The 27351-nt window shown below is 39.7% G+C and overlaps 2 protein-coding genes and 1 long non-coding RNA gene across 6 annotated transcripts in view; 2 read left to right on the forward strand and 1 right to left on the reverse strand.

Moving 5' to 3' along the window:
- The window catches only part of CHST9 (carbohydrate sulfotransferase 9), a 284572-nt gene extending 276695 nt beyond the window's left edge, over window positions 1-7877 (forward strand). For all 3 annotated transcript variants that reach the window (XM_050767139.1, XM_050767140.1, XM_050767141.1), the window contains one exon: window positions 4908-7877. In XM_050767139.1, the coding sequence (XP_050623096.1) occupies window positions 4908-6002 (1095 nt within the window). In that variant the 3' untranslated portion in view covers window positions 6003-7877. The remainder of the gene's footprint in view (window positions 1-4907) is intronic.
- Window positions 1-27351, forward strand: part of KCTD1 (potassium channel tetramerization domain containing 1) — a 622936-nt gene that overhangs the window by 156550 nt on the left and 439035 nt on the right. The gene's annotated exons all lie outside the window — the stretch shown is intronic.
- The window catches only part of LOC126940981 (uncharacterized), a 120332-nt gene that overhangs the window by 58521 nt on the left and 34460 nt on the right, over window positions 1-27351 (reverse strand). The gene's annotated exons all lie outside the window — the stretch shown is intronic.

Consider the following 27351-nt stretch of genomic DNA (forward strand, 5'->3'; position numbering starts at 1 on the left):
CTCACTGGAGACCTGGGTGGTTGTCATGGAGAAAGTAGGATTTTTACATCAAACTAGAAGATTTTGAAAGTCCCAAGAAAGGAGGAGACCATGAGACCATGAGTGGGGAATGCCGAGAGCCCAGATAAAAGCAAGTGGAGGACAGGGCATGTGTTAAGAGAGAAGCAAAAAAAAAAAAAAAAAAAAAAAAAGAGAAAAGAAAAGAGGAGAAGAGGCTCAGCAGCACCAGGCTGCAAATGCCAGCAAACGAATGGGGACGTTCACTGATGCTAGAGGATCCCGTCCAAAATGTTAAGAAATAAAAAACAAAATGTTTGAGGAAGAATAATTTAGTAATAATTGCAGGGAGACTAATTAGGAGGATAATAAATATCCAATTGGGGGTAATTAATTTAGAAAGATACAAAAATAGAAGTATTATGAGATGTAAAATAGCCAATTGACTTTCCCATTGTTAAAGCATCTCTCAGATTTTGTGAGTGGATGACAGGAAAGTAATAGGACCATTTCAAAAATGGAAAAGAACACAGGGGGAGCCACTTTTGAAGGCAACAGGATAATTTTGGCTTTATTATACGTGTTTGCGTTAGGGACAATCAGAATAAAGTGTCCCAAGGAAAATGGAGATGTAAGATTTTATTCTTTTATTATTGTTGTGGTGATGATGATGATGATGATGATGATGACGACGACGACGACGGGACTTTGTTGGTATGAGCTTTAAATGTGAAATGTCATTAGCTTTGACTTTAGTAATGTAAACCCCTTAGTCATGGAGCCTTTGCTGTGACTGGAAGAAAATGGAGTTGGGTGGGGGTTAGGAGGGATGTCATCAAACCCAAGTAACAGATTTTATAAGGTGAATGACATTGAGATGAGGAGTTCCAGGAGAAGGTCTGGTGGCCACCCTTGTGGGTCACTGGTGCTTTAGAGAATTAACCCTTTTTGCCATATCTCAATTTGGTTACAGTAGAGAAAACTTACTAGCACTCAATAAACTAGCAGGAGACTAATTTACAATGAGTGGTAAACCTTTCCCTCATGCAGTTATCTCCCCAGCTAAACTAGTCTTTAGAAAGTTACTTGGGAATCAAAGTCTTCCAGCAAAGAGAAATTGATAAACAAGAAAGACATTGCATCTAGTCTAAATGAGGGCTCATGTGACATTCCTACTCTATATCCAAATAATTCCCCTCCTTCTGAAATATTCAAGTCCACTACATTTGATGTCTTTCTCCCCCAGATAGGATGAAAGGAACTTGTCAGGGCTTGTGCCTTATGTTTATACTTTCCTTTCAAATGCTATGACTGCCACTGGAGTACCTGGGGATCTTGTTGAAATTAAAGTCAGGAGCCTTACACTCAGACATTCTGATTCAGGATGTCCACAGTAAGGCCTGGGAATCCAGGTTGCTGGGAAGCCCTTGACGGGTTTGGAGACAGCATTGAGGAACTTTGAACGGATCTGATTTGGCAGGCAGGTTAGACTCGAAGCCTCCACATCTATTTGACTGCAAGCAGCTTCCCATGTGCTTATTTTATTTGTTTTCTCTTTTGCCAAAGGTTTATTTAAACACAGATTCTCGTCACCTTAACAAGAATTGGTCAATTGTTTACGCAAGTTTAACTTGACCTTTTGATCAATGTTGTTTTTCTTCAACAAGGTCCTAAAACAATTGTTTAGAAGACCACTATTAAATTATAAGCACATTTACTTATTCAAGAATTATGTCTTGATCACCTTCTATGCACCAGGCAGTGTGCTTAGTACCACAGAGAGCAAGAAAGATAAGACCTCTCTGCAGTTATATGCTAGTGCAATGGAGGTGGAGTGGGGTGAAAAAGACAACAGGGAAGGAAATAAATCATTTCTCAGTGTGATGAGAAAAATAAACAGGGTTCTGTAGGAAATATTTTGGAAGGGAGGAAAATAACCTAGACAGGATGAATAGGGAAAGCCTTTTTACAGAGGTGACTTTCCAACTGAGAGCTGAAGAATGCAGAGCCAGTCGTGCTGGCTGTTAAGACCTGGGTAACAGTGAAAAGTGGTCAAAGAATTGCAAAGCAGGAAATAACACTGAACTGGAAGGTGAGACAAGGGTGGTCAGAGAGATGGTGGGAATAGTAAAGGCTCTGGTTGATGTGAAGTGGAGAGCTCCTCTGTTAAAAACGAAGTGGTCAAGGAACTGAGAGTTGACTGGATGTCAGAGTCAATAAACGTAATGACAGGAGCTGAGTTAGAAGCTGGAGTGCATAAAGTGGACAGATCAGTGATAAAGGTAGATGACAACAAGAGGAGGGGGAAAGGGAGACTTAAGGAGAATACTTTGATTTCACAGAAGCAGGAGGCTTAGCTGGGTGATGTCCTGGAAGCAGCCGTGGTCTGCAGGGAAATCACTCCCTATCTTCTGGCTGGAGAGACAAGTAGTTTAAGGAAGTGAAGTTTCATCTACTTGAGAAAGTGCAAGAGACACAGAGTGTTGGGAGTCAGCCAAGTTTCATTTACAGAGTCTTGGAAACAAACATTCCAGAAATCCCTGGAGATTAAAGGGGAATTTGATGGCCACAAAGCAGAAAGTCCAGAGGCCACAGGGGAAGGTGGATTTTGTTTTTGTTTCTGATTGTCAAGCAGAGAAGAGACCTGGTGAGGGCATATGTAGGGACACACAAATTACAGACTGAATAGTAATGGACAAATGGGGAGCCTTGAAATTCACCAGGTCCCTGGGATTAAAGCACTGTAACTACTACTACTGCTGCTGCTGCTGCTAAAACAACAATAATAGTAGTTATGATGTATAGCGGTAATAGCAGAAGAAGTAATAGTACAAATATCATGGCAGTTTTATATTTGGCCTGTACTAAGTATTTTCCATGCATGTGTACCGATAACCCTATGATCTGTCAAACCACAGTCAAATTTTGTATTTTCAGTGACAACTTCATGTACTACAAATCACTGATTAAAGAAGTATAAAGGGCTTTGAAGTAATCCTGGCAGTCTCTGGAGAAGACAGCAGACATGGTTTTAGAGTTAAAACTCCAAATAGATGGTCCAGTGGTATGGAAGATTTGGATGGTTTGGCTGTGTCCCAACCCAAATGTCATCTTGAATTGTAGCTCCTATACTCCCCACTTATCGTGGGAGGTAATTGAATCATGAGGGTGGGTTTTTCCCATGCTGTCCTCGTGATAGTGAATAAGTCTCACGAGATTTGGTGGTTTTAGAAAGGGCAGTTCCCCTGCATATGCTCTCTCTTGCCTACCACCATATAAGACATGCCTTTGCTCTTCCTTTACCTTCTGCCATGATTGTGAGGCCTCCTCAGCCATGTGGAATTGTGAGTTCATTAAACATGTTTTTCTTTATAAATTACCCAGTCTCGGGTATGTCTTTATTAGCAGCATGAGAACAGAGTAATACACGGGGCTATACACGTTGGTATATGGTGTTCAGGGGCTTATTCACACAGTCCTCTTGCACTAGAAAAAAAGCAGTGCCCTTCAACCTCAGCTGGTGGAATGACCACGATGTCTGGAAGTGGCTCCATGAACAGTGCTTCATTCCTCTGTTCTATTGCTTAATTTGCTAGAAAATTACTAATTATCCTTGAAGAACTAATTCCATTCACTCATTCACTTGTTCATTCCACAAATATTTGAGAGAAATTATTATAGGCTATAGACCATTCTAGACACTCTTGGGGATACAATAGTTTAAAATTGTGTATATACACACACACACATATATACTACATATATATGCAATCATGTGTATCATGTGTGTATATATATATTTGCAATCATGTTTATATTCCCTAGGAAACTTTCCCCACTACTGCCTCCACCTCTAGGCTGATGACACCATGCATTATGCCCGCAGCACAGAATTTATTCATTTACTTTTCCAATAACATGCTGAAAACCTTATATGTATATCTCAATCCATTCCTCTCCACACCATCCTTTTCAAGTCTAAGTAAGATCATGTTACTTACAAAAGTTCCCTAGTTTACCCAGAGTAAACGCCAATGTCCTTAAAATTTTCATCCCTACCAGAGGATGCCACCTTGTAAATCCCATCTTCCATGTCTTCTTTTACTGCGAGAGTTGTAGGAAGGATGTGGCAAGATGAACACTATGTAGTAAATGGACTCATTCATCCTGCTGGAAAGATAACTACATTTTTACTCTACCTTGATACAACTTTATGGAGCAGGACGTGAAGTAGACTTTTCTGGATTCCTTAGTCATTCTTCACTTGGGAAAAAGGGAAGGTCTCATACATTAATGAGATTGTATACTATGATCATAATAAATTCTTAAATTATTGTGATAACTACTTTAGAAAAATAGAGCATTTTCCCAGAAAAAAAAAAAAAACATGACTTTTTGTAAGCACTTAGAAAACTGAAATGGTCATCAAGATTTATAATTAGGCTTGACACAATTTTAAGTTGTAATTTATGATTTTGAACTACTCTGTGCATTACAGAGTGCTCCCTAAAAACAACAAAAGTTTCAATCTCAAAACATCTCCAGTTTGTATCTACATTCAGGTGCACAAACTAAAACAGTACTTGAAGATGACATACTTATTAATATCCCAAAAGTCATAGATGCCCAGAATGGTTGAGTTACATTCTATTGCATTACGGGTAAAGCCAGAACAAAAATACAGGGCTCTTTCCTCTCTATGCTGTAGATGCCATTTCTCATTGCTACATTTTCTGTGAAGAAGCTCACTACAAAATGTATATTCAGCATGCCTTGCTAAATTGTTCTGGCAGCTTATATGAAATATGCTCTCCTCGATAGTATTTTAAAACAAATATGTTAAGTTCCTTATCTAGTATACCCACACTTGTGACTGTGCTTTCAACATTTCTCCTTCTTTATTTTAACAGAACCCCAAGTTTCACATGCCTGAGGATGTAAGAGAAAAAAAGGAAAATCTTCTACTCAATTCTGAGAGATCTACTAGGGTCTTAACAAAGACCAGTTATTCGCAAGGAGGGGATCAAGCTTTAAGTAAGTCCACAGGGTCACCAACAGAGAAGTGGAGGATTGAAAAACATCAAGGAGCTAAGACTGTTTTCAACAAGTTCAGCAACATGCATTGGCCAGTGGACATTCACCCTTTAAACAAAAGTTTAGTCAAAGACAACAAATGGAAGAAAACTGATGAGATCCAAGAGAAACGAAGGTCTTTCCTTCAGGAGTTTTGCAAGAAATATGGTGGGGTGAGTCATCATCAGTCACATCTTTTTCATACGGTATCCAGAATCTATGTAGAAGATAAACACAAAATCTTATATTGCGAGGTACCTAAGGCTGGCTGTTCCAATTGGAAAAGAATTCTGATGGTACTAAATGGATTGGCTTCCTCTGCATACAACATCTCCCATGATGCTGTCCACTACGGGAAGCATTTGAAGAAGCTAGATAGCTTTGACCTAAAAGGGATATATACCCGCTTAAATACTTACACCAAAGCTGTGTTTGTTCGTGATCCCATGGAAAGATTAGTATCAGCCTTTAGGGACAAATTTGAACACCCCAATAGTTATTACCATCCAGTATTTGGAAAGGCAATTATCAAGAAATACCGACCAAATGCCTGTGAAGAAGCATTAATTAATGGATCCGGAGTCAGGTTCAAAGAGTTTATCCACTACTTGCTGGATTCCCACCGTCCAGTAGGAATGGACATTCACTGGGAAAAGGTCAGCAAACTCTGCTATCCATGTTTGATCAACTATGATTTTGTAGGGAAATTTGAAACTTTGGAAGAAGATGCCAATTACTTTTTACAGATGATCGGTGCTCCAAAGGAGCTGAAATTTCCCAACTTTAAGGATAGGCACTCTTCCGATGAAAGAACCAATGCTCAAGTCGTGAGACAGTATTTAAAGGATCTGACTAGAACTGAGAGACAATTAATCTATGACTTTTATTACTTGGACTATTTAATGTTTAATTATACAACTCCATTTTTGTAGTTTGCATTCATTTTCTAAAATCCTGTATATACTTAATGATGATGAGCTCAAATCAGCTACTGTAATTTTTCTATAATTCTCTGTATGAGAGAAATTTAACTAAGTGCAGTTGTCTTGATTTAATGTAGATTTTTACCAAATAGTATGACACCAATTGGCACAAAGTTATAGGAAAATCACCCACAGGAGATGTAAACAACTTGAGTTGCTCTAAAATGTTTGGAAAAGAGCTGCTTTTGCATTATGAATTATATTGTTGAAGCAATAACCTAGCCAGCTGTTGCATTAGCTAAAGCAGCCTCTTGCAATGGTAGGAAAAAAGGATCTAAAATAGCATGAGTGTATGTCTATATCCTGGAATTTATCGTCTAAAATGCATGAATATATTTTTAGCAGTCTGTGGCATATTAATCAAACTGTTGAATTGTTTTCTTACACCCTGGAAATCTTTCTATCAACTATAATGATAAATCCATTTTGAAGTGGTATTTTGGACTTAGGCATTTTACTTTAGATTGGAAGGCATTATGTGATTTACAATATGAGAATACAACAGAAAAACCAGATGAGGCTGTGGCTTTTTATATTCAACAGCCAATAAAAAATGTACAACATGCTAAGATCAAAGCAACAAAAGCAACCTTTTTCTTCCAGAAAAACTTAAGGGAATTGATTCTGTTTTCTTTTGAGCCCTCCACAAAGAGACAAAATGAACACAAGCACTAAAGGTCTACATTTCTGAAGCAGGCAGTCGAGAAGCTTAAGTCTCTTCAGATATAAATGTGCTCCTAATTCTGGTTTAATTGGGCAGGGGGGAAATTGTTTCAGGATGGAATAATCATCAAAAACAAAAGTTGCCATTCTGAATATGGAACTCAAACAATAACAAAGTTTTATAAGTATATTGTTTGAATCAAAGCATCGTGTGCATAGTTTTATATGTGGAATACACCCTAAGAATAGCTTTTGTTTTCAGTTTAATTATTCAGCTTAGGAATGACTTTTTAAAAACTAATATACCACTTCAAAGATAGGTTATGTTCTAGAGAATAAACATAAAAAGATCCGCTAGAAATGTGTTTAATAGGCTTATGCATAAGCAAATTAAGGTATTTTCTTTTTAAGTTTAAATATTCTATACTAACAAAGTCAAATACCGTTGCATTCAAATATTAAATCAAAGTCCTTAGAAAAATAGGTCCATGTGTCACCCTTATGAATAGTTGTAATGCATTTTGGAATTTTTTTCCAAGGGATCCTAAATTGGATCGCTTGGGGAAAAAGAGGGATCATTTTGGATGGGAAACATTTGGATGGGAAACCTACTTTAATTGGTCGACTATTACCCTGAGTTAAGAAAATCACAAGTCTTTCAAACCCTGCTTAAATGCTTTTCCTGAACATCTTCCTCTTCCTAAACTATCATTTTTTTCTTACCAGTAAATATTCAGTAATGGCTTTCAAAGAACAGTAGGTATTAATATTTGAATGTTAATAGACCAAGATAGTTACAGTCATACTTATTTCATTTTGATTTTCTATTTCATGGCTGAGTATTCATGAATTGCTTTGCTCCTTACACACACCTGCCGTGTCCCATCTGTGTCTCCTAAGGAGTGAGTAAACTGCAATGGGCTGAGAGATCATAAGTATTAAACCTTCTAATCCAACCTTTTACTACTTTTCCATGCCATTAACTCTTGCCTCTAGACCATACACTTAAGCTGTGCTCTCAGTTTTTAAGAAGTTTTACTCTGGAGTAATCTAAATTACATAATTTAAAATTTTGCTACACCATGAAGAGTAGATTCCTTGTAATTTAGGGAAATTGAAATTATCTTTTTATGGAGAGACAAAATAGAAAATATTCCAGAAGCCTAAAATTTTATTCCTAAGCAACACAAAACTTGCTTTATATGAAATCTGCTATAAAGAATAAAGGCAATTTCCTCAAAGGTATTCCTAAAACTATATAAGGAACAAACAAAGAACTTTTCATAGCTTTAGAAAGAAAAAAATAGAAACAACAGTCCTACCTCTCTTATTGGCATGTGTAATGCATCGGGCAGGGTAGCATGCATAACTGTGTAACTGTTTGGCTTTGACGATGGAGAGGAGGGATGAGTGGAGGAAAATGATACCCAGCGTTCTCTACGGAAAGCTGTTATGTACCTTTTGCTGTATATGTTCCTTTCCTGACCCTTTCCAACAAGCCCATGTCACCATGGGTCATTCTTTTCCTAAATGGGCTCTCTGATGCCAAGTGACACCCTGTGTAGTTACAAGTTCCAGAAACCATGCATGTTTTTGCCAAGTAAGAACAAACTTTTTATATACCTGCTCTTCATTTTAGATGAGTTATTTTCATGTTAGGACCAAAGAAGCCAGTCATCATCCTGGATTACATGTGAGTTTAAAACCCAACTCCATTCTTCTCTCCTGACTTATGTGGCTTTGCAGACCAGCTCACATTCACCTTTGTCATTTCTGCCTGTGCATAAATCCAGGTGGGAACACCACTGTTCTTTAGGACCATCACAATTTCATGAATTTAATTCCTAAAGGCAAGTGACCAAATCCAGACTCATCTTCCAGATGTCCAAAGTTCCCATTTTAACGTTAGGTGCAATTATAAGTCCTCCAATTGAACCCTAAGGATCCTATTTGTTTTTATAGGCAGCAGTAACACAATGGGCAGGCCCCTTTGCTCTGTTATTCCCCTGTCTGCAATTACTATCAGGTTAACGAGTTGGCAATTAAATCCAAAACCACAGTTATGTAACCTGTAAACTATCTATAGATGTGCAATGTTGATGTGATTGTGCCCAGAAACTGCCATAAACTTCAATGGAAACGTACGAAGAGGACATCCAGTTTTCGGATTTTCTCCAACGTTTAGAAATATCTATGAATTCAATGGAACTGTGAGGCCACTTGCTAGATGTCTATAAAACATTCTCTAGCAGAAAATAATATTATTATTATTAAGGAATTGGTAGTTCTAATTCAAGAACTACTTGTATGTCATGTTTAATTAGAAAGAGAAAAAATATTTTGACATTTTATTCATGTATTATTATTCTTATCTCCTAAAATGTATAGTGTTTAGCAGAAGGAATATATAAGAAGATGCAGAGAATTTTGAATATTAGAATGCCCTTTGAAAAGATCACTTGCTGAATTAATAGAATTTGGGATTAGGCTAGGACTACAGTAAATGTCTCCTTCCTGTTCATTCTCATATGGCCTCTCAGGGCATCCCAGTCTCTAGGCCTTCATGGGGCATGATGAAGCAGAAGTTTTGCTCAGGGCTAACCCTCCCAAGATCTCTGATACTTGAAAAAGGATTGGCCAAAGGCATTTATTTATAGCTCAACTACCTGAGAACCTTAGACCAAGGCTAATTCAATTTAGTCCTACCTTTAGGCTCATACCTTCTCAATCTCAATCATGATCATTATACAGTAACTGTACGCATGATCCTAGCTAACATTTATTCAATACTTACTGGGTGTCAGGCACTCTTTAAGTAGTTTACATGCATTAATTTAATCTCCATAGCCAGTCTAACATAGGTGCTACTTTGTAGCCCTCTCCCTTCCCATCTATCATAAAGGAAAGTAAAGCAGACTATAGCTGAGTAACTTGCCTAACGAGACACGGATGATAAGTAGGTCAGAAGCCAGGATGAAGCCAAGCAGCAGATGCCACTACCAAACTCTTTGTTTAGAATACTACAAACAAATATTTACTTTTGCTTTCTGTTACCTGTCAGGATAGGTAGAGGCAAAAAGAATATATTGGAATCCTGAAATTCTTTCCATACAAATGTGTGTGTGTGTGTGTGTGTGTGTGTGTGTGTGTATTTAGCTAGTTAGTTATCACATTTCAAATCAGCTTATTTCTTTATTCCTGCTGAGTTCAACTGACAGGTTCAAAGATTTTGGAAGAAATTAGGTTTCCTCCCCACAACTTTTTTTTAATCCTTAGTTAATCATGGGACACAATGTTTTTAAGAAGAAAAAAGTCCCTGGAACAAATTTAGCCTTACGAAAACGAAATATCATTTCCTTGTCAAGAAATTACAGATAGCTACATGAGCGGTCAAGGATAAGCAGAATCTAAGAGGAGGAAAGTTCAGGCAAACTTTCCCCACATAGGCCCCTGACAGCCACTGCAGATGGTCATGGTTCAGCAAGCTAGTCACACACAGTGAGAACCACTCCTGCTGGAAACAGAGCAACTGTGCATTGTCCCCGTCTTCCTGAGTCTCCATCCCTAGTACTAGCTTGTAGTCAGATTACCCTGAGCCTACACGGGAAGACTACAGAAAAGAATAGAGGAGCAAGTTGACTTAAACCAACTGAAAAACACCACAAAACCAGGTGAAAATAAATAAGCTCTTGCTAGAAGATGGCAGACTTTTCCCAGGCCTGTGGACATTACCTGAGGAAGGCCAGGTCTGGGGAGTTCAACAGAACATTGCCTCATATCATTTCATTCTCAGAATTTCCTAGTCAGTCACATCTTAGTTTTTCACCAGGATCATATCCTTCCAGGCAAAAGTATTTAAATCCATTTAAGCAGTCATCTTTTTCCATCCCTAAACTGCTCCTCAAGTCTCACACTATATTTGGAATGCTCCCCTCTCTATATATCTGGACATTCATTTCTTGTTAACTCACCAAGGAATCTCTTGAGATTACTCAATTTCGAAATCTCATCTCTTTATGAGCTCCCTGATAGATAGAAAAAGACAACGTGGTTTTCCCCTGGTGTAACATGCATCAGATTATTCTCTTACCAATAAATGCAGGCATCCCTTTCCTCAATTTTTTTTTTTGTAGGGAGGTTCATTAATTTATTTGTTCATGTGCTATTTATCTCACTTTATATGAATATAAAATATCTATTGTTTTTGTAATGTCTTAGGTCTTCCAAGAGGAAAGGAACTGTGTCTGTTGAATTCACTTTGTACCGTATCTAGCAAAGCACTCAGTGGAAAGCGTTACTTTAACAGATGCTTTCGATGCTGTTGTTTAAAGGTTCCTGTACAACTTCTTTTAGTGTAGAATTTGTATATTTCTGCCTGTGACATTCAGGCATCTCTAGGACCAGAGGATCTGAAAGGAAGGTGCTGGAGCAGGGCAGCTGAGGGAAGGGAGCTGAGCCGCACACCTTTTCTACACTAATAGTCATCTCTTGACCTGAAGGATAGTTGCAGACACTGCAATCTTTTACATTTCTAAGAAAAGGCAGTTGCTTGATTGTTTGGGGAAGAAAATGTTGAAAAAAAAACGCATGATTCTGATCAATATAAGAGCCATTAACTGAGGATCTACTCAGTAGCAGACACTGGAAAAATACTTTACATACATTCATTTAAAGACATGAAGTGTAAGTCTAATTATTTCCAAAACTAACTTTCAAAAAAAATCAGTCGAGTATTTTTCCACGTATCATTTCATGAATGAGAAAACTGAGTATCAAAGAGTTTTAATAACTGTCTCTCTGGCCCCAAAGCTAAGACCATGCATTGGCAGCCCGTGGGGTAGATCTGGCTACAGATATGTTTGGTCTGGCTGACAGTGCATTTTACTTAACATCTGAATTAGTTGCCAACATTGGGCCTCATTAATGACAGAGGATTTATTTGTTGCCCTACATTCTATATGCCCACCTGAAAATAGTTGGACAGAGGCAAGGTCAGTCCCTTTAGGTGAGGTTGGAGATCTCTTAGTTGTTCACACTCTACACTAATCCACCATCACTCATTCACCTTACTTGCCTGGCCCCTAAGCATCTCACTTTTCAAGTCTTGCTCTGAAGTGCGTATTCCTTCCCCCGCCAAGCTTCCAAAGGAAATCAACTCCTGAACATTCTCCTTGACCCGATCTGTGTTGTGCAGGTAGTGAGGTATCCCTTTCTGGGTTTCCATCTCCTTGCTCACCATGCTGCTTGCCCTTTGGTCCTATATCCAGTGGGATCTCCAAACAGTATTTCATTGTTTGGGGAAGTCTCTTATGACCAATGACAAAGGTGTTGGGAGAAATCCAGTACCAATTTTTGGCATCTTTCTGTCGTAGCCACTGGGTCCCCTGGCAACAACATTCCTTCCTACCTCCTTCTGCAGAGATGAGTCATTCTCTCAGGCTCTTGGAGCTCTAGTATCTAGGGACAGAAACTGGCTCCCACTGCTGCCTCCAGACTGCTATTCTATAACCTTCATCCAAAAATCTCTTCTGTTTTACAGGTGTACCCACTTCCTCAACTCTGAAAATTACCTGCTTCCCAGCCTTCTCTGAGGATTCTTCTTTCTGATTTATAACATGCCTCTCCACCCCACTTCCTGCTATTATCTCGGTGATTGTAGCACCCCCAGTAACATTCTACTCTCTTTGCTTCTTAATGCTCTGATTACCTCCTCCTCCTCCTCCTCCTCCTCCTCCTCCTTCTATACGTAGAGAGCTGGAGAAAACAGGAGAAAGGATAACTATGACTTTTGTCCTCAAATACCAGTAAAACTGTAGTAAAATACACAGTATCTCATTTTATGCATTCATTTGCTGAAAATGTTTCCAAAGTTTAGAAAAATGATTTTTGGATGTACTATATAATAAATAAAAATGCACTCAGAATGCTAGAGTATCTACCAATTTAAAAGAACAATATTATTAGTTTGACTGTAATTATCCTTAAGAAAAAATAAGCCCCGATTTCACTTCTCAATTTCTGAAAAAATAGTGTATGGACCACCTGTATCAGAATTAACCTACTTTTTGTTAAAAAGAGATTCCCAGACCCCATCCAAGATATACAGAATTGAAATCTCTATGAAAACCACTTGGAAATTTACTTTTTAATAATCTCTTGGGGTGCTTATAGACAGCAGAGTCTGATCCTCATGTGTGTGTGAATTTTTAAAGTCCTGGTTGATTATAAGGGATAAAACCTGCTCTTTTCATTCTGTCACTGTGTTGAAAAGTTAACAACTCTCAGCTCAGAGAATTATCAGCGGGTATTGGTACCAAAGTCCTCTGTAGGATTTTGACCAGCACTGAAGCAGAAACTTGGCGTCCCAAGTCTGCCAAGTGCAATAACTAGAGCTGAAATGATGAAGTGAGTGATGGGGACAGCACTGGGCACTGCCCAAACTTTTTGAAAACTTTCACAATGAAGTGGGGAAATGGAAACTTTCCTCTGTTTGAAATACAAAGGACAAACGTGTACTGAAGGCAATTTTGGCAACTCAACTTCACATTGAACAAGTGAAGACAATATGAGTTTCTCCAATAAAAAATAAAAAGCTGTTTTCAAATTGACCTAAGATGATTGAAAATGGAAAATATTTGCTATTTGGATTATTAGTTTGAGAGCAAGTGCCCCAGGAAATATTCTGCAATTTAATTTAAATGGTTAGAATGTACATTTTCTTGAACTTCATTAAAGGATTTGTCTCCTTTTGCCTTTCTACTATGTTGAACCATATGACATTGCCAACATTTGACTGACTCTCTGACATACAAACACAGCTCTTTCATATGGGTCCACTAACAGTTCCGCTGCTACCTACCCAATTCTAGCCACATTGGCTCTCCTCAGAACTATTGGAAATAGCCTCTGAATAGAAGTCCTGCTTTTTTAAATTTCTTTCTTTAAAAATTACTTCTTTTCTCTTTGCTTTTTTTCTTCTTTTGATATGTTTAATTGTGGCAAAATAACATAACATAAAATTTTATCATCTTACCATTTTTTGGTATCCTTTTAATGAATATTTTCCTATCCCTCCCCATCTTACTTGTTTTTTTGGTTTTTTTTTTGTTTGTTTTTGAGATGGAGTTTCACTCTTGTCGCCCAGGCTGCAGTGCGGTGGCACCATCTCTGCTCACTGCAACCTCCACCTCCTGGGTTGAAGCAATTCTCCTGTCTCAGTCTCCTGAGTACCTGGGACTACAGGTGCCCACCACCATGCTCAGATAATTTTTGTATTTTTAGTAGAGACGGGGTTTCACCACATTGGCCAGGATGGTCTCGATCTCTTGACCTCTTGATCCGTCCTCCTCAGCCTCCCAAAGTGCTGGGATTACAGGCATGAGACACCATGCCTGGCCACCATTTTTTAAGTGTACAGTTTAGCAGCATTAAGTGTGGTTGTGCAAACATCACCACTATCCCGTCACATACCTTTCTTCCTTGTGAAAAATGGATACTCTGCACCTATTAAACAACTCCACTTTTTGCCCTTCTCCAGCTCTGGCAACCACCATTCTACCTTTTGTCTCTACAAATTTGATAACTTAAAATACCTCATATAAATGGAATCATACAGCCTGTGTCTTTTCGGGACTGGCGTATTTCTCTTAGCATAATGTCCTCAAGGTTCATCCATATTGAAGCATGTACCAGAATTTTTTTTCTTTTTAAGGCTGAATAGTATTCCATTCTCATTGCCTGGCCTCAGGCTCTCAATACTATAACCCATTCCCAGCTTAGTCACCTGATACCTGCATCAAACCCACTATTATCCAGCCACATTGAACCATTACATTCTCTGAAAACATCTCTTGCTTTTTCCCCTGTTTTGCTCACACTATTACACTGCCTGAAGTGTCCTTTATTTCTCTTTAAGGACCTTCACATGGGTGTCCCCTCCAAGAGTTGCCTGCCCCACATGACCATCCCACATTCAGCTCGGTCTACCCTCTCTGCTTGGGGACTCTCTTCCACTCTCCTTGCTTTAACTTCACCATTAGGCTGATGGTTCTGAAATCTTTTTCTAGCCCTTATGTCTATCATGAACTTCGATTCAGATTCCCAATTTCTTGTGGGACTACTTCATCTAGATGTCTCACTAGAGCTTCCAACTCAACATGACCAAAGCTGAACTCATCACCTAACCCCCAAACCTGCTTTCTCCTTATTTGGTGGCAGCACCATCTATCTACTCCATCTCCTGGGTTAGGAACCTAGAAGTCAACCCCGATTTCTCCCTGAGCTGACTCCTCACAGCCAGAGAATTCAGAAAGCCCATTAACGTCACTGCCTGACTTTTTCTCAAGCTTCTGCTCTCCTCCCATCCACTCTGCTAATATCTAAGTTCAGACTCTCACCTTCTCCAGTCTACAACTCTACAATAATCTTGAACTTCTCTCCCACTCTCATTTCCCTCAATGCCATCCTCCATACAGCTGCCCTTGTAATCACTTTAAAATGCAAACCCAATTCCAGTTCTGTTTCCCACTATACATTCTATATCCTGCATGATCTCGATTCTTTTTCAGGCATATTTCCGGCTAATTTCTGCCTCCTGGCTTAATCTCCAACAACCTAGAATGGACATAGTAGCCTAACATTGGATAGTTTTCTGCCTCCTGGGTCTACTCAGCTTTTCCCTCTATTGGGGCACCCATCTACCCCCCTTCACCTCCCCAACACTTCCTAATCCTAAACTCTGCTCAGGGAGGCATTCCTCATCTCTGCCTGGCTCAGATGGGATGCTCTGCCCTGAGCACTATGAGTGATTGGGAAGCAGGATTCTATGTAGGATGGTTAGGAGCCTGGGGCTTGTCATGAGTAAGAACCGGGTTTGAATTCCATATCCTCAACTTTCAAATGTTGGGACCTCTGAAATTGATTTAACTTCTCTCAGTGCCAGTTTTCTCATCTGAAAAATGAGGACAGAATACCTACCTAGTAAGGGGGGTATGGGAAATGCATGTAAAGTATTTAATAAGTGCTCAATAAAATAAAACTATTGATTTATCTCATAGCCTGTACATATTTCTATCTCTGTGCTGGAAGAATTCTAATGATTTATGTATGTGTCTTGCTTAGTAGAATCAATTCCTTGAAAGTTAAAGTTTGTGTCTTGTTCATCCTTGTAACCCCAAAGAAGATACTAGTTAAGTATTTGTTGAAGAAATGAATGCAGCAACACATCCAGTACACCGGTTCCTGCGTTCATGTGGTACTCTGTCCTTCCCTTAAGGTACATTCTGACTTGTATTATAATACTACGAACATGTGTCTTCTGTTTCCTGTTAGATTCTAAGTTATCTGAGGTCAGGAATCACGTCTTAATAAATGTACATACATCAAATTAAATTTGAGGCTTTCAAATGTGGATTCTTCATAATTGAATTAATGGTTTAGAATAGCAGGCTTCCTAGCCAAACAAAGAAACGAATAAGTAAACTAAAACTCACTTTGTTCAATCATCTTCAACCCTTTTCTTTCCATTAGCACTACACCCTGACCATGATGAACTTTTATCTCCTCAAATAAGCCATGTTTTCTCTGCCTTAGGGCCTTTCTATGGGCTGCTCTCTGAGTGTCGAATACTATCAGACAATCTAATACATCACTGTTTTCAGAAAAGCCTTTCCTGGTCCACAGATCAGGCTTATTCATTCATAGTTACATTCCCACTGCAAGATGAGATGGTTCTCTGGGTCAGGGAGTGTCTCTTAGGTTTCTTCTGTTTTTCTCAGCCCCAAGCGTGTAGTCAACATTCAGTAAACTCTGTTGACTGACTAAATAAACAAAGTTCTGAATTTCACTCTTCCTCTTTTCTAAGACATTGGCAAATGCTAGACTGAAACGGATTACACAGGAGTTACTCTACCAGAATTTACTTAAGACTAAATTCCTAAAGACTGCATTACAGCAACAGAAGCCAAGACAGTATTAGTGCTTTGCTCTACAGCAGAAAAGATTGGGGAAAATTAAAAGGTGACCTCTATGTCGACCAAAAGCATTGGCTAGTGTAATTTAGCTTGGCATTAATGTGGTAATGGAACTTGTCCAGTAACTGAAATGAGCAGGGGAAGGCTTGAGAACAACTATTCTGTTCACACAGTTGGTCAGCAGTCCATCTGGATCCAGAGCTCTGTCTTGCTGAACCCCTGATGAGCAGTGTTTATTTCCAGTGTGGAGTCTGTAGAACAGGTACCCCTCCTTCTAGGCATTGCTTGCCTGTAGAGGCTTTGCCATCCTTCCTCACTCATGTAATCTACTGAACTTTGGTACACCCCTCCACACAAAACTTAATGAGGCTCATCATGACTGATACCTTGTACTCATGACAATAGACAAAACCCCAACCAACCCTCCACTAATTCAAGTGATTTTATGAAGTCTATAAAATAGGACCTAATTTCTGATTTTCTATTCACTCAGCAGTGAATGAAAATAGTATTTAATAGTTTAATAGAGTCTCATAAGTGGACCTTCTCCAGGTACTTTGCATAAGGTCACTTTGGGAGAAGAGGTAGACCACTGGCCCAATGGTCCTCAGCCATATGGACTGTGATATGGTTTGGGTATGTCCCCACCCAAATCTCATATTGAATTATAGTTCCTATAGTCCCCACATATCATGGGAGGGACCCAATGGGAGGTAATTGAATCATGGGGTTGGTTATCTCTATGCTGTTCTTGTGATAGTGCATGATTTCTAACAAGATTTGATGGTTTCATAAGGGGCTTTTCTCCCCCTTTACCATGCACTTCTCCTTGCTGCCACCATATGAAGAAGGACATGTTTGCTTCCCTTTCTGCCATAATTGTAAGTTTCTGGAGGCCTCCCCAGCCATGCTGAACTGTGAGTCAATTAAACCTCTTTCCGTTATAAATTACCCAGTCTCAAGTATGTCTTTATTAGCAGCGTAAAAATGGCCTAATACAGTAAATTTGTACTGGTAGAGTAAGGTGCTGCTGTAAAGATACCCAAAAATGTGGAAGCAACTTTGGAACTGGGTAACAGTCAGAGGCTGGAACAGTTTAGAGGATTCAGAAGAAGACAGGAAAATGTGAGAAAGTTTGGAACTTCCTGGAGACTTAGAGGGCTCAGAAGACAGGAAGATGTGGGAAACTTTGGAACTTCCTAGAGACTTGTTGAATGGCTTTGACCAAAATGCTGATAGCAATATGGACAACAAAGTCCAGACTCACGTAGTCTCAGATGGAGATGAGGAATTCATTGGAAACTGGAGTATAGGTCATTCTTGCCATGCAAAAAGACTGGTGGCATTTTGGCCCTGACCTGGAGATCTGTGGAACTTTGAACTTGAGAGATGATTTAGGGTATATCATGGAAGAAATTTCTAAGCAGCAAAGTGTACAAGAGGAAGCAAAGCAGAAAAGTTTGGAAAATTTGCAGCTTGACAATGTGACAGAAGAGAAAACCCCATTTTCTGGGGAGAAATTCAAGCCACCTGCAGAAATTTGCATAAGTAACAAGGAACCAAATGTTAATCACCAAGAAATGGGAAAAAAATGTATCCAGGGCCTGTCAGAGACCTTCATGGCAGCCCCTCCCATTACAGGCCTGGAGTCCTAGGGGGGAAAAATGGTTTCCTGGGTTGACCCCAGGAGCCCCCTGCTCTATGCAGCCTCAGGACATGATGCCCTGTGTCCCGGCTGCTTCAGCTCCAGCCGTGGCTAAAAGGGGCCAACATAGAGCTCAGGCTGTCATTTCAGAGGGTGCAAGCCCAAAGCCTTGGCAGCTTCCACATGGTATTGAGCCTGTGGGTGCACATAAATCAAGAATTGAGGTTTGGGGACCTACGCCTAGATTTCAGAGGATGTATGGAAATGCCTGGATGTCCAGGCAGAAGTTTGCTGTAGTGGCAGACTCCTCAGGGAGAATATCTGCTAGGGCAGTGTGAAAGGGAAATGTGGGGTTGGATCCCTTACACAGAGTCCCCACTGGGGCACTGCCTGGTGGAGCTGTGAGAAGATGGCCACCATCATGCAGACCCCAGAATGATAGATCCACTGACAGCTTGCACCATGCACTTGGAAAAGCCACAGACACTCAAAGTCGGCTGATGAAAGCAGCTAAGAGAGGAGCTGTACCCTGCAAAGCCACAGTGGTGGAGCTGCCCAAGGCCACTGGAGCCTAACTCTTGCATCAGCATGACATGGATGTAAGACAAGGAGTCAAAGGAGATCATTTTGGAACTTTAAGGTTTAATGACTGCCATATTGGATTTTGGACTTGCATGGGGTCTGTGTCCCTTTGTTTTGGCCAATTTCTCTCATTTGGAATGGATGTATTTACTCAATCCCTGTACCCTCATTTTATATAGGAAGTCACTAACTTGATTTTGATTTAACAGGCTCGTAAGTGGAAGGAACTTGCCTTGTCACAGATAAGACTTTGGACTTGGACTTTGGAGTTAATGCTGGAATGTATTAAGACTTTGGGGGACTGTTGGAAGGCCATGATTGTGTTTTGAAATGTGAGGACATGAGATTTAGGAGGGGTTAGGGGTGGAATGATATGGTTTGGCTGTGTCCCCACTCAAATCTCATGTTGAATTGTAGTTCCCATAATCCTCACATGTTGTAGGAGGAACCTGATGGAAGGTAACTGAATCATGGGGGCGGTTATCTCCATGCTGATCTTGTGACAGTGAGTGAGTTCTCATGAAATCTGATGGTTTTGTAGAAAGCTTCGCCCCCATCCTTCACTCTGCACTTCTCCTTGTTGCCGCCATGTGAAGATGGACATATTTGCTTCCCCTTCTGCCGTAATTGTAAGTTTCCTGAGGCCTCCCCAACCATGCTGGACTGTGAGTCAATTAAGCCTCTTTCTTTTATAAATTATCCAGTCTCAAGTATGTCTTTATTAGCAGCGTGAGAACGGACTAATACAGACTGCCAGACAGTTGGTCCCTCTGCCCAGTCAGCCACAAAGGCAGAGACAGCACAGCATACAGAGCAGAAGACTGAATTGGAGGCAGCCAGATTCTCAGAATACAGATTCTCAGAAGTCACCACCGTGCACTTTTCCTCATAACACCATGCCTGCTGTGTCTGTTCCTGGCCGGCTGGCTCTGAGAGCCATTTCCTCTCCTTTCTTTGCAGCAGAGGACACTTGTAGGCTCTATTTCCAAGTCCCCTGATGCAGCTGGCTCCTAGTTGGGTTTAGACAATGAAAGACAATGGCAGGAGATTGGAGCTCAAGAAAGGGAGCTACTGGTGCATTTTTCTCCTCTCTCTTCTCTGAATGTTGCTCCCACACAGATTACCATAGTTCAGACATCCCTAATGAAAACAGTGTCAATGAATGTATACCTTTTAAGTGGAGGTGAGTTTATGTCCCATGGGTAAACTTTTAATCTAAGGGAAATGTGACCATGTGGATATATTATTTCTCCTTTCTGTCTTCAATAGACAGTATAAAAACAATGTTCTTTCTTCTAATGGTTCTGTAATTTAAGGCAACCAACTAGATATTGCATCCTCACATTGGCCAATGTCTCTTCCCTGATCACTGCCCTGACCCTCTCTACTGATTCCTTAATACAGAAATATTAGCATGTAAGGTGTAATAGCACATAGGAGTAACCACATGTAAGATCTCTGCCTCAAATTCTGCTTTGTTGGGAACCTGGTTGTATTTGTTTCCTAGGGCTGGCGTAACAAAGTACCACAAATTAAGTGGCTTAAAACAATAGAAATTTATTCTCTCACAGTTCAGGAGGCCAGGAATCTAAAACCAAGCTGTCTCTAGGTTGATTCCTTCAGGGGGCTCTGAGGAAGAATCTGTTTCATGCTTATTTTCTAGTTTATGTAGTTGCTGGCAATCCTTGGTGTTCCTTGGATTGTAGCTGCATCCCTCCAAGCTCTACCTGTTATCACATGGTGTTCTTCCCTGTTTAGCTCTGTGCTTCTGTATGTGGCCTTCTTATAAGGATACCAGTTGTTGGATTTAGAACTGATTGTCATCTAGTATGACCTAATCTTAACTAATTACATCTACAAAGACCCTACTCACAAATAAGGGTGACTTCTGAGGTTCCAGGTAGTCATGAATTTGCCAGGGGGAAGAGGACACTCTTCAAATCAGTAGACTGGGCTACAACATTTGGAGACAAGAGTGAAGTTATGGGAATCCCTAGCAAGGAGTGGCATCCCAGCCACAAAAGCTGCGGTTACCACCTGTGGTTAGTTGGGATGAGGTTCAAGTGGAAGGTGAGTCATTGGAATATGCAGAGTCTGGACTTTGATAACTGTAAGGATTGTGGAGTGGGCTGGCTTTCTTTAACTGTATTTGAAACATTGAAGGAAGCAAATGATAGGCTCAGAGTGGCCTATTGATAACACAAGGTACATTGTTAAAGCCAGAGCCTTTTTTATAGCTGTCAAGTAGACTCTCAACTCCTGAAGCAGCAGGGTGGATTGTGCTGGAAAATCAGGCCCAGGATCAGATTGTAGCGTGGCAGAGCTGAGTGCACAGCCTCCATGGATCCTCTGTGTCAAGGTCAAGGCAGTGACCTCTGTGTCAAGGCAGTGAGCAGAAGAAAATGGGACACTGAAACCTGGGATGGGAGTCCTTTAGATAACAGAGTCTGAGAACTTTGAATATCCAGCCTGGGGAAAGCAGTGCTATTCCCCTTGCTAGAGAAAAGCAATTTCACCTTCCATGGAGATCACACAAAAACATATCTGAGGCAGGCACTTCATAAAACAATGTTTTCTTTCCTCAGTATCCTCCCTCATTACCTCCAGGTTGATAACCAGGATAGGCCCAAGATGGGGAGTTCTGAAATAAAATAGTTTGCTTGCTAAAAGCATTGTAGGACATCAACTATATAAATCAGTAGAAATTAGGGCAATGCATGTGAAAGTAAAATGTGAAGGTGTTGTATAAATGGAGACAAGGCAAAATATTAATGTATGATAGGGCACAATTTATTGACATGTTGATACTTATCATGCCTGGGACTCAAGTTCTGGCAAGAGCTTCTGGAGCAAATCTTAATAGTTGGTTGGGATGGCTCCTTGAATCTTGAGTATGATGGTGACTGTCTTAGTTCATTTTGTATTGCTATAACATAATACTACAGACTGTGTAATTTATAAAGAAAAGAAATGAGTGAATTCAAAAGAGCTCCTGATGGCCAGGCATGGTGGCTCAGGCCTATAATCCTAGCACTTTGGGAGGCCCAACTTGGGTAGATTGCTGGAGGCCGGGAGTTCAAGACCAGCCTGGCCAAGATGGCAAAAACCCATCTCTACTAAAAATACAAAAATTAGCTGGGCATGGTGGCACATACCTGTAATCCAAGCTTCTTGTGTGGCTGAGGCATGAGAACTGCTTGAACCCAGGAGGCAGAGCTTGCAGTGAACTGAGATTGTGCCACTGCACTCCAGCCTGGGTGACAGAGCAAGACTCTGTCTCAAAAAAAAAAAAAAAATTGAACTCCAGACTGGGAGTTGAGAGACCTGGCCCTATGTAACTTGTGTGTCATTTTTTACAATTCACTTCCCCCACTGAACCTCAGTTTTCTTCTATGAAAAATCACAAAGGAGGATTTAGTTATGCCTCAATTCCTTCTCAGCTCTAAAAAGTAAAGAAAGGCCAATAGCAAGAGATTTTGCAATGACGAAACCTTAAAACAGGTGACTCTTCTATCTGTGGTTTGCTTTACTATAGAGAAATTTTAAATGTGGCTAAAAGAAAACATTTCTTTATGGTATTCTGTAATCCCAAGGGAAGTCTTTTATGAGCAAGCAGTCCAAATGACTACGTCTCGTGCTATCCCCATGAAGTTGGCAAGCAGTTTTAATAGCAATAATGCCTCCCTTTATCTATATACATTTTTGAACAATTATTAAGTATTTGTGGGAGTTACAAAGGAGCCACAATGGTAGGTAGGCATACAAACCTGGCAAATAGAGCCCAAGACAGCTCTCAGTCTCCAGGGAATGGTAGACAAGCCACCACAGAGACTCTGTGCTGTCTGCCCCCCTGAGCCGCAGAGAGCAGACAATGGACCTAAGGAGCCCTCAGGGGTAAAGATGACTTGAAACATATGGACCAGTGACCAGAGACACTAAGATGTGTTCACAGTCATTGCAAAGATGCCAGAACGATGACAGGCATCAGCAACCAGAAATCACGGTGGACCTATGGACAGCTCAGAGGTGGCAACACAGGACAGAGGAAGACCCTGAAGTAGGCACTTTCATCCAGAGGTCATGAGGCAATGTAAGCTGCCCAGAAGTTACAGGTCACCTTGGAAAGGAAAGTGGGAAAGAATGGCCCCTATGATTGGCAGAGGTGATCTATGATCTATGAATTGCTGAGAAAACCCTAAATGAGTGAGTTTTCTCAGGATTGGTAGATAAGCAGCTAAATTATGCTGCAGAAAACTGAAATAATGAAAACTTTTACACAACTGAATGGAAAGAAATACAACGCAGAGACTGAGAAAGAACGTACTTCAAGTTTTGGAATAGCGATTAAGTAAGAAGAGAAGAAAGCACCAAGGTAGGCTGACTGGTATATGGAATGCTCAACAAAAGTTGGGCACTGTGAATCTCACTGACACCAGTCTGCCCGGTGATGGGATCTTGTTTTTGTTTTGTGACCTGAGCTAGAGAAAGTGGGTGTTTGAATTAACATACAGTTGCATTTTACAGGATGGGATAGTTTTTTGGTTTTTGTCTTTTGTTTTTGAGATGGGGTCTCCTTCTGTCGCCCAGGCTGGAGTGCAGTGGTGCGATCTCAGCTCACTGCAAGCTCTGCCTCCTGGGTTCACACCATTCTCCTGGTTCAGCCTCCTGAGTAGCTGGGACTACAGGCGCCCACCACCACGCCCCACTAATTTTTTTTTGTATTTTTAGTAGAGACGGGGTTTCACCGTGTTAGCCAGGATGGTCTCGATCTCTTGACCTCATGATCCACCCATCTCGGCCTCCCAAAGTGCTGGGACTACAGACATAAGCCACTGCCCGGTCAGGATGGGATAGTTTTAAATAAGAGGTCTGCACTCTTAGCTAGAGGGAATTGGGGAAAGGTTACACATATATCTGTGCTGTTGAAAAAAACATTATGTGAATCATTGAGATAACCCTCAAGGATCTGTTTTCTTTACAATAATGCCTTATACTTTCATGGAATTACAGTTTATCAAAGGCTTTCAAATAAAATTATTTCAATAAAATGAAATTAAGCACATCTATAATATCAGGAAGTAGATATTATTATTCACATTTTTCAAATGAGGAAACTGAGTTTCAAGAAATAAAGTGGCCTATTTCATGTAAAAGAACCAGCAAGTGGCAGGACTTGAAGCAAAAACTGACATAACTAAAAATAGCAATAGATAATTCCACAATTATATTTGATTTTGAAATTGCTTAACACTCCTCTCTCAGCAACTGTCAGAACATTGAGTCCAAACAAAGTCACTGAAAACAGAGATGATCTGAATAACATTATCAACCATCTTGACCGAAGTAATGTTTATAGAAACATTGCACCATACAATTGCAGAATGTATCTTTTTCACAAAAATAGACCGTATTTCTGATTTCAGCTCTAACGTGTAAAGAGCTTGAAACCTCAGCCTTACAACAACAAAAAGTCACTCTCAACCTTACAACAACAACAAAAATAAGCTGGACAAACTGAAACAACTTCCTTGGACCTGGGGTTAAGAGAAAACTGCAGCCCTGAAATCTACAGAGACAGTCACATGCAGATTGTCACCTCTGCTTACCTGGAACAGAAGCTGCTCAGGCTGCAAACTGGCAGGGACGCTGAGATGGCAGTTTGACAAATGCTGGAGGCTAAGTGTGGACTAGCATGAGAGTGACAAAGTCCTTGGGGGTCACAATCTTAGGGAAGCCCCACACTTTTGTGGGCTTTACCTCCAGGAGCCTCATCGAGTTTTCATGGCGAAGATAACCTTATGGCTCCAGCATGAGAAGAGTTATCATTATGAACTGCAGCGAGAGATTTCTCCATAATAAAGGCCTACCTTTAAGGGGAAACACTTTGCTGAACCCTTATTGTTACAGAGGAAGTGCATTCCTCCCACTCCAGTCCCATCTAGACCTCCTGTCCCACCTAAGAGTTGGGGGTAGGGAGAGGGAAATGGTCACCTAAAAGTTGGGGGAAGGGGGAGGGAAATGGTCAATAGGGACCAGAATTTCAAGATAGGAAATGCTGCAGCCAGGGAAGGGAGTAAAGGACAGATGAGGTGGAAGGGCAGCTATATCAATGGAAAATATTCTTGTGAGGGTCACAACCCCAAAATACAGGCCAATTTTAAAAACTCAGATTTAACTATAGAATGCTTCTCCTTTCATACCTTACCACCACACTAGTATAATAACAGTGAATAACAGCTGAAAGAGTTGTAGGACACAGATTATCTCTGAGGAGGATTATTTAGAGAAGACCAAAGTTAAGAGAGGAGACAAAAGCAAGTGTACTAGAGGAATTTGAAGACTCTGGCACCTATACATACAGCAAACATCAAACTCAGCCCAATTCCTAGTGAGATAAACTAAAGGCCTATTTACCTCAATTTCTGTTGCCTGATACAATATACTTGGCTTTCAACAACAACAACAAAATTACAAGGCATGCCAAAAGAGAAGAAAATATAGTCTGTAAAAAGCAATCATCAGAATCAGACTCTGATATGACACAGATGTTGGAGTTATCAGACAGGAAACTTCAAATAATTATGATTGATATGTTAAAGCTTCTAATGGGAAAAGTAGACAACATGCAAAAACATAATGGATAATGTAAGCAGAGAGATGGAATCTCTAAGAAAGAACTTTCTTAAAATGCTAGAAATAAAAAACTCTGTTACAGAAATGAACAACGTCTTTGATGCATTCATCAGGAGATTCAACATGGCCAAGGAAAGAATCGGTGAGCTTGAGATAGACCAAGAGAAATTTCTCAAACTAAAATGCAAAAAATTAAAATAAAATAAAATAAAACAGAACACAATAACATCCAAGAACTGTGGGATAATTTTTAAAGGCCAGGTGCAGTGGCTCATGCCTGTAATCCCAGCACTTTGGGAGATCTAGGTAGTCGGATCACAAGGTCAGGAGATCGAGACTGTCTTGGCTAACACAGGGAAACCCAGTCTCTACTGAAAATACAAAAAATTAGCCAGGCGTGGTGGCAGGCACCTGTAGTCCCAGCTATTTGGGAGACTGAAGCAGGAGAATGGCATGAACCTGAGAGGCAGAGGTTGCAGTGAGCTGAGATCGTGCCACTGCACTCTAGCCTGGGTGACAGAGCAAGACTCCATCTCAAAAAAAAAAAAAAGTATAAAATACAAAACACGTGTAATCAAAATATCAGAAGGAGAAGAAACAGAGAATGTGGCAGAAGAAATATATAAAGAAATAGTAACCAAGAACCTTCCAAAATTAATGATAGACACTAATCCACAGATCCAAGGTGTTCAGAGAACATCAAGGAAGATAAATACCAAAACAAAGCAACAAAAACAACAAAAAGCTACACTTAGGCATATGATATCATACATAAACTGCAGAAAACCAAAGACAAAGACAAAATCTTGAAAGAAGTCAGAGAAGGAAAACAAAAACACCTAACCTATAGAGAATCAGAGAAGTGGATTATAGTGGACTTATTAGAAACCATGTGAGCAAGCAGATGGAGTGGAATATTTAAAATGATTTTTTTAATCTAGAATTTTATATCCAGTGAAATTATTCTCCAAAAGTGAAAGAGGATGATTTCCTCAAACAAACAAAACCAAGGAATTTATCACCAGTAAATTTGTCCTGCAAGAAACATTAAAAGAATTTCTTCCAGCAGAAGGAAAATGTTATAGACAGAAACACAGATATTCATAAACAAAGGGAGAACACTGGAGAAAAAGAAAAATAAAATAAAATCTTTTCTTCTTAATTGGCCTAAAAGATAACTATTTGTTTAAAGCCATAGTGGTGATAGTTACATGAATAAATGAATGATTTAAGTGAATAAATGAATGAAAGAAAGACATTATCACTTTCAGATAGTGAACATTTAGACCAGAATCTGAAATATAACTTAGGAATTAAATCACTGAACATTCTAATGATGAATAAATACATGCATAAATGAAACAATACACTTATAAGTTGACTTTTGAGTAATTAACTTTTATAGTAAACTAAAGATTGCTACCAATGATTCACTCTTATTTCAAATTACATATACAAGAACTATACTTCTAAAAGTAAAAATACATTTTTAAATATTTTAAATCTGATATTCTTTTCTTGCAAATAAAGGTTTAAAATTAAAATTAGTTTTAGATTATTCAATTATTGTCATTGAGAATCATTTTTAAAATATTTTATTACAAGTAACTGAAATGCCTGTCCTGACCTATCTGTTGCTGACATTACCAGTGACATAACAGGTACAAATTTTATAAAATCTTTATTTTAAAAATTAAGATAATAACTTTTTGGCACTAGAAATCTGAAATAGCTATAATTATGTTTACATTAAAAATTACAAAATATAAGCCAGCGTTTTATAGATTTCTTTTTCTGGATGACA

This window comes from Macaca thibetana, chromosome 18 (genome assembly GCF_024542745.1).
Source record: "Macaca thibetana thibetana isolate TM-01 chromosome 18, ASM2454274v1, whole genome shotgun sequence".
Classification (NCBI taxonomy): domain Eukaryota; kingdom Metazoa; phylum Chordata; class Mammalia; order Primates; family Cercopithecidae; genus Macaca; species Macaca thibetana.